The sequence below is a fragment of the Thunnus maccoyii genome, chromosome 12, assembly GCF_910596095.1.
Source record: "Thunnus maccoyii chromosome 12, fThuMac1.1, whole genome shotgun sequence".
Lineage (NCBI taxonomy): Eukaryota > Metazoa > Chordata > Actinopteri > Scombriformes > Scombridae > Thunnus > Thunnus maccoyii.
The window spans coordinates 29,869,155-29,885,440 of record NC_056544.1 but is presented as its reverse complement, the minus strand read 5'-3'; the positions used below and the strand labels follow the sequence as shown (position 1 = coordinate 29,885,440).

At 39.2% G+C, this 16,286-nt stretch overlaps 1 protein-coding gene across 1 annotated transcript in view; it reads left to right on the top strand.

Moving 5' to 3' along the window:
- Positions 1-10,415: 10,415 nt before the first annotated feature.
- kcnq3 (potassium voltage-gated channel, KQT-like subfamily, member 3) overlaps positions 10,416-16,286 on the top strand; it is a 119,379-nt gene continuing 113,508 nt past the window's right edge. Inside the window, exon 1 of the mRNA XM_042428493.1 lies at positions 10,416-10,742. Within this exon, the coding sequence (XP_042284427.1) occupies positions 10,429-10,742 (314 nt within the window). The 5' untranslated portion in view covers positions 10,416-10,428. The remainder of the gene's footprint in view (positions 10,743-16,286) is intronic.

Genomic DNA, 16,286 nt, shown 5'->3' with positions numbered 1-16,286 from the left:
TGCAGTCGCACCGGTCTCACGTGTTTCCCAACGACCGCATCCAAACAAAAAGTTTGAACCCAGCGACCTGCGTGACAAACAGACAGAGTAGAGTATTTAGGCAGGAGTAGATTGATAGAGCTCGGCAGAACACTCCAAAGCGCTCCGTGCGTGTCAATATGTGGGTGTAAAGTGATTGGTGATGGACGAGGTGGCGATCAATACTCGTGTCCATGAATGGAACCAAATTTATCATCCATGTAATTTTTACTGGCTGAGAGGAACACGCCGTCCCCCCCGAGCAGAGAGCATCCGTCCTGCAGGCGGCTGACAGGACACGTGCCGCCGCCATCAGACCGGTCTGTAACAGAACAGTCACAGGTTCGAATCCCACAGAGGGAAGCGAGGCATACGTTCCCTTTATTCTCTCTACAACCCACTAAAGGTCCAGTTCTTATCCAGTTCACATGAACAATGATGTCTTGTAGCTGTTTTGTCAGACTGGTCGCCAGAATAAAACGTTGGTGTTTCTGCAAACCACAGAAGCGGTGAATATCTACGTTTCAACACGTTAAATACGTAGCATATCAACATTTCTAAAGTGACGTAGTTCACATGAGATCTATATGAGCTGATCTTTCCTGTATAGGAGGAGGACGGGTCGGTGGATGGTTAGTAAGTTTCTTGGTTCGAGACCACCTTGAAACCAATGTCCGCTTCCCGTTTCAACCAACAAAAGCAGGTGCTTTTAGCGAGACGTCAGGACATTTGCAGCCGTTTTTCTGGCAAGAAAACCGTCTTTTTTTAGTGAGACATCGGCTGTTTTTATTTTATTTTTTATTTTTATTTTAACCCAAACCATGATCTTTCCCCTAACCCTAACCAGACCTTAACCACAGCGTTGTCACACCATAAAAACATCATTATTCAACGGGTTGAAATGTTGATATGCTACATATTTCATGTGTTGAAACCATAGACTGTATAAAAATATGGGCGTAGTTACCGTGACGTCACTCGTTGGTTTCTGAAGAGCGGTTTTGAAGCTCAAAGCGAGCTGCTCCGGCCGTCGCCATCTTGGCAGTGCATGGCACTGCCTAACTCCCAGCCAATCAAAAATGGGCAAAGAGGCGGGCCGAATGGCTGAAACAAGCCACCTAGTGGCTGGCGGACCTGTCACTCAAAGCAGCCATGTCCTTCATTATGCATAACTTTATGGCTTAATAAAACTTAAACGGGTGAGTTATAAAAAAATTCACCCCCGTACAGTTGTCATGAAAGAGGAAATTAGCTACAGAGACCAAAACCGTTGTTTGTACCAGGCTGTAAACATGTTTATTTCTGCTGTAAAGTTGGACATTTTAACATGGAGGTCTATGGGGATTGACTCGCTTTTGGAGCCTCAAGTGGCCGTTCAAGGAACTGCAGTTTTTGGCACTTCCTTATTGGCTTCATTTTTCAGCCCTGGAGGTTACCGCTTGGTTGAAATGAATATATTCAACGTTTCTGTGGTTTGCAGGAACGTTCAACGCCAACGTTTTGTTCTGGCGACTGGGTTGCTTTTGTAGATGTGCTGCATATATTGGTAAGAAAGTTTAATGTCTGAATGGAAGAAAAAAAACAAACTGGGACAATTTTATATTAATTTGCCAATGATTTGTGACGGCTCCAGAGTCTGCTGCCTCTGTCGCCTTTGGTCCTGTGGTTCATCTCTGTGTGTTGCTGGTCCTTGGATGGGTGGAGCTGTCGTGTCACTTGAGTACTAACTGGGAACACCTGGCCCCAGTATTTATTTAAGCCCAGCTGCCCTGGTTCCAGTCCTCTCTCTGATCCCTTCCTCCTCTTACTGAGCTGTGGTTGTTTTTTTGCGTTTTGTTCTGCACTGACAACACGCACCTCACAAATGTATTATTTACAAATCTGACATGGTAATTGGTTTGTGTTGTTAGTTCAGATAACAAAAGTGTGTATCATATCTAAAATGTGTAAAAAAAACAAAAACAAACTCACCTCTAACAGGAAGTGATGCATTTTTCATTTCCTCTTTGATGGAGCTACGCTAACAGTTTCCCTTGCATCCAGTCTTTGTGCTAAGCTAGAAGCTAAACATCAGAAACAAATAGTGAACGCAACACTGACATAGTGATATGTTGAACATGTTAGCAAACAGTTGCTTATTTCCACATCCAGCAGTTACGGAGCAACATTATCATTCATGTGGAGTCGTGTTTCTGTCCACCTGGTGAATGTAAGTCCAATATTCACTCTCTTTTATCTCTGTTTTTGTTCTCCACCAACTCCTGAGGGAAATATCTGGCTCTTTAGCTGCTAAATGCTCTACAGTCATTATTGATGCTTTACAGGTGCAATAATATAAATATTTTTATATTAACAATGAATTAAGTGACTCTGTGAAATGTGAAAGGTGCTGCTTGCTCACCAACTCTCACTAAACTGTTTTTAGCCTCTTTTAGCTCCTAGTTTTGGTTTTACGGAACATTTCCTGTCTGGTTCTGTCAGTCTTTGACATGCATGACATATTTATGCATTCTGTTTGGTGTTAAAAAAAAGTCTTGAAGAGTCTTGAATTTAATTTGGTGAACACAAACAAAACAAATCTGTGCTGTTGTTTGTTTTTTTTTCTGACTTGGATGATATCTGGCTGATTTGTGTCTGACTTTTAATCCACGTCCACAATCTTACTTCAACTCTGCCTCCACTCAATGACCTGTGTTCATCTACTGAACGAGGAAAGTGTCTCTGTTTTCACCTTAAATCTCATTTTAACACCTGTAGCTACAAGCATGAATGTGTGTGACATCACAACTAGTTTGGAGCCAATCATGGACCAGTATGCAACTTACACAAGTGTGATGTGGAAACTTGAAGCCTCCAGTTCACAAACACTGATAATGGACTTTACAGTGAAGGAGGAGACATCTTGTATCCAGCAGGAAAACTTTAGAAATCAACATATTTACATATTCAGAGATTCTGAATTTGACATGAAGGAGAAGGAGATGTTGTTTGAAGGATTTTAACATCGTAATTGAACTTTTTTTCTGGAAAAAAAAAAACATGTCAGACACAAATCATTTTCCAAGCGGAGTATTTTTGTGTGTCTTCAAACATGTCTGGAAGGAAGATTTAACTAAACCTTCAAGGACGGGTTCACAGTTTTTCAAGTCTGTCTTAAATCAACAGTCAGGAGTCCAGATGAACACTGAAACATGGAAGTGATGGAGGACAAAACCCACAGTCCTCCTTCTGTGCAAAAAATGTATTTCAAAGTTTATCTGAAGCTAATATGAAGCTTCAGCATCCAAATGAGTCAAATCAAGTAGATATCTTTCAACGTTACAGTCTTTTTAGTGCCAAAGTTCCTCTTTTTGTTACTATACTTCCACCTGCAGCTCAACAGGGAAACACTGTCCGAGGAAACACAAAGAGAGAATTTGATGCTAAAAAGACTGTAAATGTGTCAGATATCCACTTGATATGACTAACTCAGACTGATGAAGACTCATATAAGCTTCACATCAACTCATCTACATCTTTGAATATCCAGTATGAACAGGAGGAATGATTACAGCGAGGAAAACCAAATAATGTTTGATGTTTAATGTGCTAACTTGCCACTTTAGTGTGTTTTAAGTGATCAAGGATGTTTTTTAACTTGTAAGGCATCTTCTAGTATCTTGAATAATAAATGTATTCATAACCTGTGTTGTAAGGATCCTTCTGGAAAACATTTAGTCATTTAGTGCGGTGTTTCAGACCCTGAAAAGGTCAGAGAAAGCTTCCCTAAACAAGGACACACAAAAAAAAAAGAAAAGTTGAAGACATGAACAGACTTTAAGTCCCAAGTCTTGTACCTCGGTGCACTAATCACCATTTTTTCTGTGAACATCCTGTTTAAGGCGTCCGTGAGAGGATTTAATGGGAAAACAGCATCAGCAGCTGAAAGCTTTAACAAGCAGCTCAGACTCTGATTCCCATCTGTCTGTCCAGAGCTGCTGCCGTGAACCGAGGACGGTCCTGAGCGGAGCAGCAGACAGCCGCAGTCAAATTATTGCTTTTTCAATTACAGACTCATTCTGCCGTTTTTCATCCAGATAATTAGTCAAATCCACCGACCGCCAACGATTAAGTAGGAATACTAAAGGCCACCGAGACGTACAATCAATCTATTTTAAGATTGCTCTGTGTTCTTCTGGGCAAATCCTGTTAGGCTGTGTGTGTGTGTGTGTGTGTGTGTGTGTGTGTGTGTGTGTGTGTGTGTGTGTGTGTGTGTGTGTGTGTGTGTGTGTGTGTGTGTGTGTGTGTGTTTGGTGGTAAAATGAAGGATTTTGTTTCCTGGAATATGCTGGTCTGAATCTGTGTTTTCTGTATTTTTTTAAAGGTCATGTGTGTAAATACAAGAATACAAGGACTCTATATAATAATAATGATAATTTTATTTGTAGGGCACCTTTCATACAAAAAATGCAGCTCAAAGTGCTTTACAACAAAAAAATACATGCATCAAGTGATTCACATCAGAAAAGACATAAAATGAACATAAAAAACATGTAAACGTACATAAGATAGAAGATAAAATCCTCTTGATAATATTGATAAACATGTGAAAATAGGATTGTGTACTTCAGTGATGTTAATTTGACACTTAATACGCGAAAACTCAAAGTATTTCACCATGTGTACTAGGGATGTGTAGAGAGTCCAGTATTTGTATTTGTATTCGAATAAAAGTGGAAAGAGGCTTAAAAATCCTGTTTTTGTTTTTATTACGCTTTTAATTTTAGAAAATTAAAGTGTTACAATAAGTGTTCATGAAATGTTTCCTTGGGAGAACACCCCCAACTCCAGGAGTGACGTCCAAATTAGGAAATGTGCGTCATGTAGCAGGTGGATGTGACTCCCCTCGTTGAGACCTGCTGATAGACGTCACAGCAGAGCAGAGGAGAGACACTGAGATAGTGATGTAACCGACCTGCAGGCTGGTATTTAACATGTTTTTTCTTTTCTTCCCGAAACAAATAATTTTTAAAATATTTGTATGAAACAAATATTCGTATTCTATTTGTGCTTTGCCGAATAGTGTATTTGTATTCAGGCTACACCACTACTGTGTACATAATCTATAAGCAAACAGAAGCTCCTTTTCCCAACAGACACAGACTCACCACCTCTTGATTAACTGAAATAAGCCTCTTTCAGCTCACTTTATACTTTATTGTATAATTATTGTGTACTTTATTGACTCAAGGATACTTTATTGTCATCTCACCACAGTTATATTTATACTTTTCAGTACAGTTCTTCATGTGATGACATGAAATTACGTTTCCCGGAGCTTTGATGGGAAAGTAGCGTCATATGAGATAAGAAATTAAAATTAAAGAATTTTAAAATTTCAGTGCAAAAAGAGCAATTTAATGAAACTAAATGAAGGACACTTTTGCAGAAGAGAAAGCATCAAAGCATTAAAGAAATAAAGTTTAATATTATTATTGTTATAAATGTAGGCATATTTTAAATACAACTTGAGGAACAGTTTTACTACAGAGTACTTCTTGTAAATACAGTAAAATCTACATTTATTACGTGGAAATAAATATATGTAATTGTCAGGATGTGTTTGCAGCATCTTGTTTACTGCTTCCATTTATTTAAATAATATATAATTAATACATAATTGTTCTTTTTTTCTTTCTTTTTTTTCTATTTTCTTTTCGGCTGCTGTTGGACTGTGAGAGTTAAAGCTATAATATGTAATTATTCCACATTAAATGTCTAAAAACAACTAGACCTATGTTATATATGTTGTTGAGTTGTGTACTTACATTATCCCAAATGTTTCCAACAGTGTTCAAACCCAGAGAAATCTGTAATTTAATCAAAGTAACGGATCGTTTCATTTGGTCGCCTGTCGATGACGTCATACCTCCTCTACCAAAGAGTAAACACGTACAAGATGCATACGGCGGCGCTGTGTTTGTCCGCTACAATGGCGTCTACCAAAGAGTAACTTACACACATACAAGATAATACATCGGCGTTGTGGTTGTTCCACACAAACTGTTATAAATGGACTTTTATTCAGTTTTAAGACACATTTTCATGATAAATTTAGGTGGTTTTTAACTATATCTTTTAGCCGGGAGAAGGATTTTAGTCGTTGGACGTCTGGATCTTAAGTTATCAGAGAAATAAACAAACGTTAGCAGCAACTCGGCTAACAGCCCCTCCAGGAAGTCCGGTGGTCACCAAACATCGTCGAAGAAACACTGATTTTTTAGGTGAAACAGCTTTATTCAGTGTTTTTACCTGTAATCTCTGGGTCTGTTTGTTCTGAATGATGAACACTGGAGTAATCCTATCCCGGTGAAACTGGTCACTTAACAACGAAGACAACGACTCCCATGATCCCTTGCTACTTCACACCGTCATCACACTCCGTCTTTTGTTATTGTTTTGATTGAGACCCCTAGCGGCTGAAATTACATATTGTGTGCTTAAGTGATTTTAAGTGATCTAAACATGCTTTTTAAAGCAGCTTGTGCTTCAAAACTGCTTAAACAGTTTGATATTGATGGAAATGTGTCAGTGAAACATGCCGGCGTTCAATACGTTTGCATACATTTAGTGCTTCTTAGTTTTTTTTGCTCAGTTTCATTAAGTTGCTGCAGGGAAAATCTTAAAGTTTAGTTTTAGTTCTTATTCATATGTGTCTCCCGTCGTTGCTCTGCCCCCCACCCCCCCTCGTCATTTCACCTGAGAGTGAACACACAGGTGTGCTGATGATTTCCATCAAACTTTGCTCCGTGCTGCTGCTGCTGCTGCTGCTGCTGCGTCTCTGGGTTCATGTGAGGTGAGTCCTCCTCTCTGGTTCCTGTGGGATTCCACCTCATTCATATTCAGTGCCGACGCCTGACTTTGCCTTCAAAATGAGCTTCGGAGACGCTGCAAAGAATTAAGTAATGTTGTTTTTTTGTTTTTTTTTACCTTTCAAATGTAAAGCAGCTTCAATGTGTCGATACTGTTCAGACACGACCAGAAAATCTCAGATTACACCCAGAAGAAAAGACACATCATTATACTTTATACTTTACTAACATTGTGTTCTACAACCGTCTGTATCTCCTCATATTATCTCATTAGTGTCTTTAATCTGACATATAAACGTTTTAAAGGACAGATTCACAATTTTTCAAGTCTGTCATGAGCACAGATGAACACTGAAACATGTTACTGACCATTAGAAGATCCCTTAAAATGTATTTAACAGTTTATCTGAAGCTAATATGAAGCTTCAGCGTCCAAATGAGTCAAATCAAGTAGATATCTTTCAACGTTACAGTCTTTTTAGTGCCAAAGTTCCTCTTTTTGTTACTATACTTCCACCTGCAGCTCAACAGGGAAACACTGTCCGAGGAAACACAAAGAGGGAATTTGATGCTAAAAAGACTGTAAATGTGTCAGATATCCACTTGATGTGACTAACTCAGACTGATGAAGCTGAATAGAAGCTTCACATCAACTTTTAAATGACTGTGTGGACACACTGTGGATTTTGGCCTCCATCACTTACATTGAAAACACATTTGAAGGATCTTTTAATATCCAGTATGAACAGGAGGAATGATTACAGCGAGGAAAACCTCTTTCACTGTTCATATGGACACCTGACTGATGCTTTAAGACACACTTGGAAAATTGTGAACCTGTTCTTTAAGCTTATGACTTCCGGTTGCTGCAAAATATTTTAAAAGTTCAGCGTGATATTTATATATTTCATTAATGAAGCCGGCTCACCTGTGATTAACCGTCTGGGAACAAAGAAGCTTCATCTGTTTATATGATACATAAGTTTACTTTGTCTAGTTTGAAATGCATCGATAGCTTTACTTTACTAATTTATGATCCATTTACTGTGCTGATTAAGTTTCATTTGTCGTTATTAGTTATTGCTTCATTCCTCTGTTTAAACAATAATTGTGTTAAACTATCTTTGTTGGATTATCAGTTTATTGGGATTATGATTCATAACGCCCAGATTAATCCTTTTCTTCTGTTGTCAGATAAACCAGTTTAAACTATTAAAACTATGATTTGCTCATCTGTCTCTAACAGAGAACAGAGTCAGACTGTTCTGAGGAGACATCAGAGTTCATTCAAGCTAAATATTCTTCATAAACATATTTTACTGAACAGCGTTGTTGTCTCATAGATCCACCATGATAGTTTCCACTCGAACACAAGATATCTCATAATCTAACAGGCAGATTACTGTAATCTCTATTGATCACAGTCCTGCTCCCCAGAGGATGAACATTTTTGATTTTAATGACCTCATGACCTTTTCCTGTAGCGCCACTGCTTTAAATGAAAAGCTAAATACATGAATATACTGTATAACACTTTCATATTCTCAGTGTAATGAAGACTATTTTTAGACTTTTACTGTTGTTACTATTAAAGCTGGAAACTATAATAATCATCCTCTGTTACAGCTCAGTGTGTCTGTGGTGCTTTATGCTTTTTAATCTCCTGTGATGGATTATAAAGTTCACATTTGCAGCCTGTTATCCTCATTTTCCAGTGACTTTAAGTGTTATTATTATTATTCTATTAATAACAGACTCTATCTCTCTGTTGTAAAGTGTGATCAGAGGAAAACTATCATTTACATCACTGCCTGTTCTGTCTCCAGCATACATAATAAAATATATATATAATATAAGCTCTGCCAGCAGCTCCTGATCCAGACTTCACACTGACTCTTTCATCAATGATTTCCTTTAAATCGCTAATAAAAACTCATTTTATAAACTTGCATTTCTGCATTAATTAGCCACTTTTAACTTGTATTGTAACAATCAGTTTTGCTTTTTTTTTGTGTGAAATTCTTTGTAATATTATTTTATATACACATAAAGGTAATTATATTATTATTATCTGACAGAAACCATCCTGCATAACGAGTCAATACTTCAGTAGAACGTATTTTAATGCATCTTTAATTTGTAGTAAAGTGTATTGACAGTGTGGTCGGTCCATGTCCGCGCGTGCATGTGTACGTGCATGTTTGCCTACACGTGTATTTAGTATGTGTGTGTGTGTGTGTGGGTCAACATTTGTTATTCGTGCACGTGTGCATGACTGTGCATATTAACAGCTTGTGCGCGCGTCAGCCTCCATCTGTCTGTTTACATGCGTGTTTTTTTCCCCTCGTGAACACATCAAGGTGTGCGCTCTCTCTTCCTGCGCGTGCACACACACACACACACACACCAGCGTGTATACTGTATATGTGCGTGTGCGCGCGCACGTCGCGTCTGCGTTGCTGCTGATGAAAGCTGCTCCTCTCTCTCTCTCTCTCTCTCTCTCTCTCTCTCTCTCTCTCTCTCTCTCTCTGTCTCTCTGTGCTGCTTCTCCTCCGTGTTTCGCTTCAGTTTCAGTATCGACCTCCTTCACGCAGCATCTCTGCTCTCGATCCTCCGTCTCCACCCTCCTCCTCCTCCTCCTCCTCCTACTCCTACTCCTCATCCTCCTCCTCCGCGACCGCCGCCGCCGCCGCCGCCGCCTCAGCACCGCTTCCTCTGCAGGTGGATGGAGGCTGGAAGCCCCGGAGACACGAGCCATGCACGGGAACCGCTGCTGGTGAGGCTCGGTGCGGCTGGTTGGAGCTGTTTTTGTCTTCAGCGGGTTTCCTTCTTTAAGTGTGTGTGTGTGTGTGTGAGGATGCAGCGTAATGCCAGGTCTTTGTCTCCGGTGTGTGTATATGTCTGTGTGTGTGTGTGTGTGTGTGTGTTTTTGGGGAGGAGAGGGTGTTTGGTAAGTGGGCAATTGTTGCTTGATGCCTGTTTTGATTTTTAGTTGACTGATCGATTGATTGACAGGCGCACATCGCAGGATTCAGGTGTTTTCTCGCCTCGTGTCGCGCCAAATGTCTCTTAATTGCTAAAATAAGGAGTGAAAACGCGTCTGTGCGGCTCCACAGTGAGTTTATCCGACTTTGTGGTGATCTCACCTCCTGTGTTGTATCACTGTAATATTCATACGGTGTCTTTTTTTAATGGGCGTGTGGTTTCTGCGCGATTTTTACGCACAAATCTTCCACATCTCTTGTCGGATTTCTGCTCCCTGCACCCCAATAAAATGCACCAGATGCCGATGCTCCCCCCCAAAAAATAAAACATGTAACGCTCCCTTTCTCTCTCCTCCTCCTCCTCCTCCTCCTCCTCCCTCCATCACTCCTCCTTTTCTCTGTTTTCCAGTCAGACTGCTGAGCACCTCCCTTCGCGCCGGGGACCACATCCTTAAATGACCCGCGGCTGAAGAGGAGGGGTGGGTGGGTGGGGGGGGGGGGGGGGGACGGCGGTGTCTCCGGATCCAGCGCCCGGATCATGGCATGCTGCCCACACCGGGCATCCAGCACTGACCATGGGGCTCCGGTCCAGGACCGTCGCTAGCGGCTCGGAGGAGCAGAAGAAGCATTCCGGCGCTCCTCCCGGGGACTTATTGGACCAAGGCACCGGGGGAGCGGATAAGGATGGCGCTCTGCTGCTGGTGGCTCCGGGCCGGGAAGACTTTAAGCGGGGCTCTCAGGGCATCGGCATCGGGCTGCTGGCCAAGACCCCCCTGAACTACACCCGGCCGGCCAAGAGGAATAACATCCGCAAGAGGAAGATCCAGAACCTGCTGTACGACGCGCTGGAGAGGCCGAGAGGATGGGCGCTGCTCTACCACGCGTTCGTGTGAGTACATGAAGCAGCGTTTTACTACTAGTTTGAGGCGGTGATTAATAATAATAATAATAATAATAATAGTCAAACGAGCAGCTGAGCAGCGGGAGTCTCAGAGCAGCTGGGAAAAGGCAGATTTTTATCTCCAGGAGTGGACTCACTGTGTTCCAGCAATTCTCACTCTATTAATTGTGCTCCACTGATGCAGGTTGTAACCTAATATTGATGCTGGTCTTGTTTGTCACTGGTTATGCAGGATCAGGGTCTCTGCTCCTGCTCCTTCAGATTCTTGTCTTTGGAGGTTGTTGTTTTTTTTTAGGAGTTGGTTCCAGGATTTATGACTTTATGCTTTCAAAACTCCTCAGAAAACTTACATAAGTGGAGCTCCAACAGATGGATGATGAAACATGGTGTGTTTTGTTGAAGTAGGTTACCAAACTCTCTGCTCAGAGAGTTTTATGGGTTTTTGGGGGGGTTTTTTTTGGCTCTCAAACTTCATTGAGTGGACTTTCAGCTGGTGGGATTCATACATGTGTTTCCTTCGCTGTCAAGTCACATTTCATCACTCCAGAGTTCAACCATCAGTTCTGTGATCTGCAGGTTAAAACCGCAATGAATTTGGAAAAGAGTTGTTTTTAGTAACATAACTGTTGAAGAGCATCTTCCAGTGATTTCATTGATCATCATTTAGTTGATAAAAAGGCAGAAAGTTTTGAAAAACTTCAATTTCTTAGAAGCCAAAGTGACAAATTCAGATGAATTTTGTTTTGTCGCAGAAACTATTTAAAACTCAAAGATATTAAATTTACTTCACAATGATATAAAACACAGAATATCAGTAAACATCACATCTGTAAGGCTGCAACTAACGATTATTTCTATTGTTATTATTTATAGATTAAAAATGTTATAACTCAGAGCTCATGGTGACGTCTTCTTGTCACAAAATAAAATCAGTTTACTGTCATTTATGACACATAAAAGTTTAAATCTTCACATCTGAGAAGCTGAAACAGGAAAGATTTTCTCTTTAAAAAACAACTAAAACGATTATTAGATTATCAAAATATTCCATCGATCGATGAATCGACTAATTGTTTCAGCTTCAACTGTCAAATATTTGTCATCTTCACTTGAAAAAATGACTTAAGTGATTAATCAATTATCAATTAATAGTTGGTTAATTAATGGAATAAGTGATCAGTCGTTTCAGCAGCGTTTCAAACATCGCCGTCGAGTGTTTCTGATACTGAAAATCAACTTTATAAAGGATGTCGTTGGTTCAGACGGTTGTAGAAACATCTGTTAGATATTTATGTGGAGTTACATGAGTATGAAACGACCAGCTGATCGATCAATACAGGAAATAGACGGTTACGTTTACATTTAAAGGAGCATTTCATCAGTTTTACAGTTGGATCACGTCTTCTCTGGTCTGAGAAGATAACCCTGATGATGTCATAGTGATGTCATCGGGGGTTTGGAGACGTCAGATGTGTAACAGAAGGCGTTACAAACTGTGGAGTTTGAAGAGGAAATGCTTTTGTGAGTGATGCATTATGGGAAATGTAGGATCCGATTAAAAGTCACGATATCTCGACTTCTGATGCTTTTTGATTTTTGTAAAAAAAAAAAATCTCTTTCTCACGAGACGCCCGACTTTTTAGAAACGTAACGTTTAAATCACTAAAGTCCTCCACAGATGTAGCATCACACTCCTTTAATGTTGTTAAACTCACAACGGACAGTTTAAAGAAAAAGGATCAAAATCGATGCAGCAGAACCAGAGACCTTCTTCTTCCTCGTCAGAACCTGGTGCCTACATTACCCACAATGCAATCAGCTAATGTATCCTGGAGCTGCTGGACTCAAGTGACACCACTTGAGGCAGATTTTACACAGCAGCTTCCTCTGCAGATATAAAAGGTTTTTAACGACTTTTTACACAGAGAACATCTGGAAACAGATGCTGGAGTTCATTTACTCGAGTACATTTACTCGAGTATTTCCATTTTATGCTTCTTTATACCTCTACTTCATTACATTTCAGGGAGAAAAATGTACTTTTTACTCCACAGCTGTAGTTACTCTTCAGGTGAAGATTTAACATGTAGAACAGAGGATGTTTTTTATAGTTTTTATGTATATTCTTTATTTTTTATAATGAATTTAAATCAGTTTGTAGAGATCTGGTCTCACTCTGACATTAAGAATCTTTTTCTGTTGATTAATGTCATAAAAGTCACATTTAATCTCTTTTAATTGAAGACAATAGACAGTTGTAAGACAATAAAACATGAAAACTTCAGACTTTTGATACTTTAAGTAAATTTTGCAACTTATACGTCTATATTTTTTCTGAAGTTGGATTTTGAATGCAGGACTTTCACTTGTAACGGAATAAAGCCGCAACTAATGATTATTTTCATTATTGATTCATCTGCCGATCATTTTCTTGATTGATTAATTAGTTGTTTGGTCTATAAAGTGTCAGAAAATGGTGAAAAATATTGATCAGTGTCTAAGACGACGTCCTCAAATGTTTTGTTTTGTCCAGAACTCAAAGATATTCAGTTTTCATTCACATTTAAGAAGCTGAAACAGAGAATTTGGACTTTTTCTTATAAAAAAAATGACTCAAAATGATTAATTGACTATCAAAACAGTTATTGATTGCTAATTGATTCATTAGCTCTATAATGAAGTATGTTTATTCTGCAGTATTTTTTATTTTTATTTAACTAAAAGATCTCAGTGCTTCTTCCTCCACTGGCAGTTTGTGTTTGTTTCAGTTTGACATAAAATCACTGAAACAAGATTTAATGTTGATCTAAATGTCTAAAAACACTCAATTTAATTTGTTAAGATGTGTTCAGACCTGTAAATCATTAACTCCATGCTCACTGGGAACTTTACTGCATCTATAGTCAGTTTAAAGTTGCGTAACCGCGTCTAGAAATTGTTAAAAGTTTTCATCTCGAGTCATAAATCAAACGTAAAAGCGTCTCCTCTGAGGAGATGAAGGTGCGTCAGGTCACATGATCAGTCAGTAAAATCCTTCTTACTGGAATATTTTGTTGTTTTCTCAGTAATGAATCCAGTCCGGCTGTGATTTAATAAAGCTGCAGGTAATTAATAGTCTCACCCTTTATCTGATCATCACTGCTGATGTGTGTGTGTGTTGTCAGAAGCCTGAGAGCTGATTGGACGGTCGGTCTGTTTCACTCTGATGATGATGATGATGATGATGATGTCACAAAGCAGAAATTAATATTCTCATACTGTAACTGTTGACCTTTACCTCGGTCAGCTCTCGTGTCTGATAAACGTTGTGATTTTGTGCGAAGAAACGTCTCAAAATTCACTTTCACTGTTTTTACATCTGATGGTTTTATTGCTGCTTCTCCAGCCTGTAATCAGCAGATTACAGGAAAAAACTACCACTTTATTTAATTATTATTAATTATAGTTCAGCATAGTTTAAGTTTCATGAAAGCTTTTAGCCTCTTTACATAGATTTTAGTTGTATTTGTTATTATTTTTTATGGTTGCTATTGACAACTAGTGGCTATAATAACTTGATAACTCGTTTAATTTCCGTTCACAACATATCAGCTCATCACTCTAATAATAATTAACTTTTAATGGAAAAAAAGGTTGTTTATATCATGTATTTCTATTAACAATCACATATCTATTCATATTTCATTAACATCTTTAACATCTTTAAATATTGATAATTGTTTTTGGCCTCAGGGATCCAGTATTGATCGGGTCAATCACCCCAAAAATACCAACAACTGAGAACAAATCAGCGCTTTTTGATTTAACAATCAAAGTGAGATAGTTAGAGAAATAGTTCCCAAACCAACAGAAATGTCTCTTCTCTGCCAGCCTTCAAACACCTCGTCAAGATGAATGTCGTTCATTAAATCACACGGCCTGGTTAACATGAGTAGGTGGACGGTTGCATCAGCTGTTAGATCAGAGAAAAGGATCCCAAAGAAGACTTGAGAGTTTTGTATTTCCTGGAAAAAAAAGGGCAGAAAGTGCAACAAGAGGACACATGAAGCAGGGAGGCTGTTGCCTGCATACATCCATCATTTATAGGATCCATATCTGGTTTAATCTTCGCTTGTCTGACTTTAGTCCAACATGTGTGATGTAAATTTGAACTGAATGAGACTGAAGACTTCTTCCTCTTCCTCAGCTTTAAACCTTTGATCTGAATCAACCTCTCAAACGTGTCCAGCAGCAACATGAGGACGAGGACGTCTTACATGACTCCCTCGTTGTTAACGTTCATCTCTAGAAACTAAATAACAGCTTTAATCAGCTCAGTGTTTGGAAGAAATGACAGAAATCTGACACATCATCAATTAATGCAGTTTTATTAAATTCCTGCAACATTTGCAAGATCTTACTGTGTTTTTAATTCTGCAATAAATGGTCCAACTAAACGAACGTCACAGTTTCATGCACGACCGCTTTTATGAGTCAAAATCAAGACCTGTACCTGTCTAGCATGGTAGACAGGTACCAAAGTTACCTTGCAGACTTGTATCATAGCAAAATAAACAGCAGCTTGTTCATCTTCCTGTCTGTCTAACGTCTCGTTCAGAGAACCTGAAGCTTGCAGGTGTGTTTAGCGTGAAACGTGCTCACTCAGCTCTGCTGATTCCTCACGTTACTGTAACAGCAAACAACAAAGTCGTTTATTTCCAGAGAGACGTGTTTGGATGGTTCGTGATAAGTTATCAGAGAGAAGCTTTTTCCTCTTTTATATAATTGAGTTGCGATTCTGTTTTCCTGACAAATCAACATAATTGTGATTAGTTGCACTTGTGAGGATACGTCACTGGATGCCTTTGAGTCTTTGAATAACTGTTCTTGAGTTCTTGAACAGTCAAACTGTTCATTTTTGAGATGCTAAAATATTTCTCTGCTCATTTTTACTCTGATAACTGATATTAGAGTTATCAGCAAGTTCTTTAATGGCTTTAATCTATATTTTTATACTAAATGTCTGATCTGTCAGTGTGTAATGTGTTGGTCGTGGCTCGTAGTGATGAACCTACAGAGAATTATCAGAGACTCTGCAGCTCCTCTCGGCTTTACGGAGCTTTATAGTGACTTTTAGCTCATTGTTTATCTGTCCGGCTGCAACTTTACTGTTCTGGTTCACTCTCAGCGCTCTCATAGCGTCGTTTTGGGCCGCAGCAGGCAGCTGTTTTCAGAGAAAAAGCTCTAAAAAGCTAACAGACACAGTTAGCTGTAGACTAGCTGGTGAACATAGTGGAGCATTTAGCAGCTAAAGAGCCAGATATTTCCCTCAGGAGTTGGTGGAGAACAAAAACAGAGCTAAAAGAGAGTGAATATTGGACTTCAAATGAATAACAATGTTGCTCTGTAACTGCTGGATGTGGAAATAAGCAACTGTTTGCTAACAAGTTCAACATATCAACTTAAAAGGTGTGTTTATAACTTGTTTCTGATGAAAACTAGTGGTCAAAACATCAGTTTTTGCAGATTTAAACAAACATTTTTGGCTGCAAT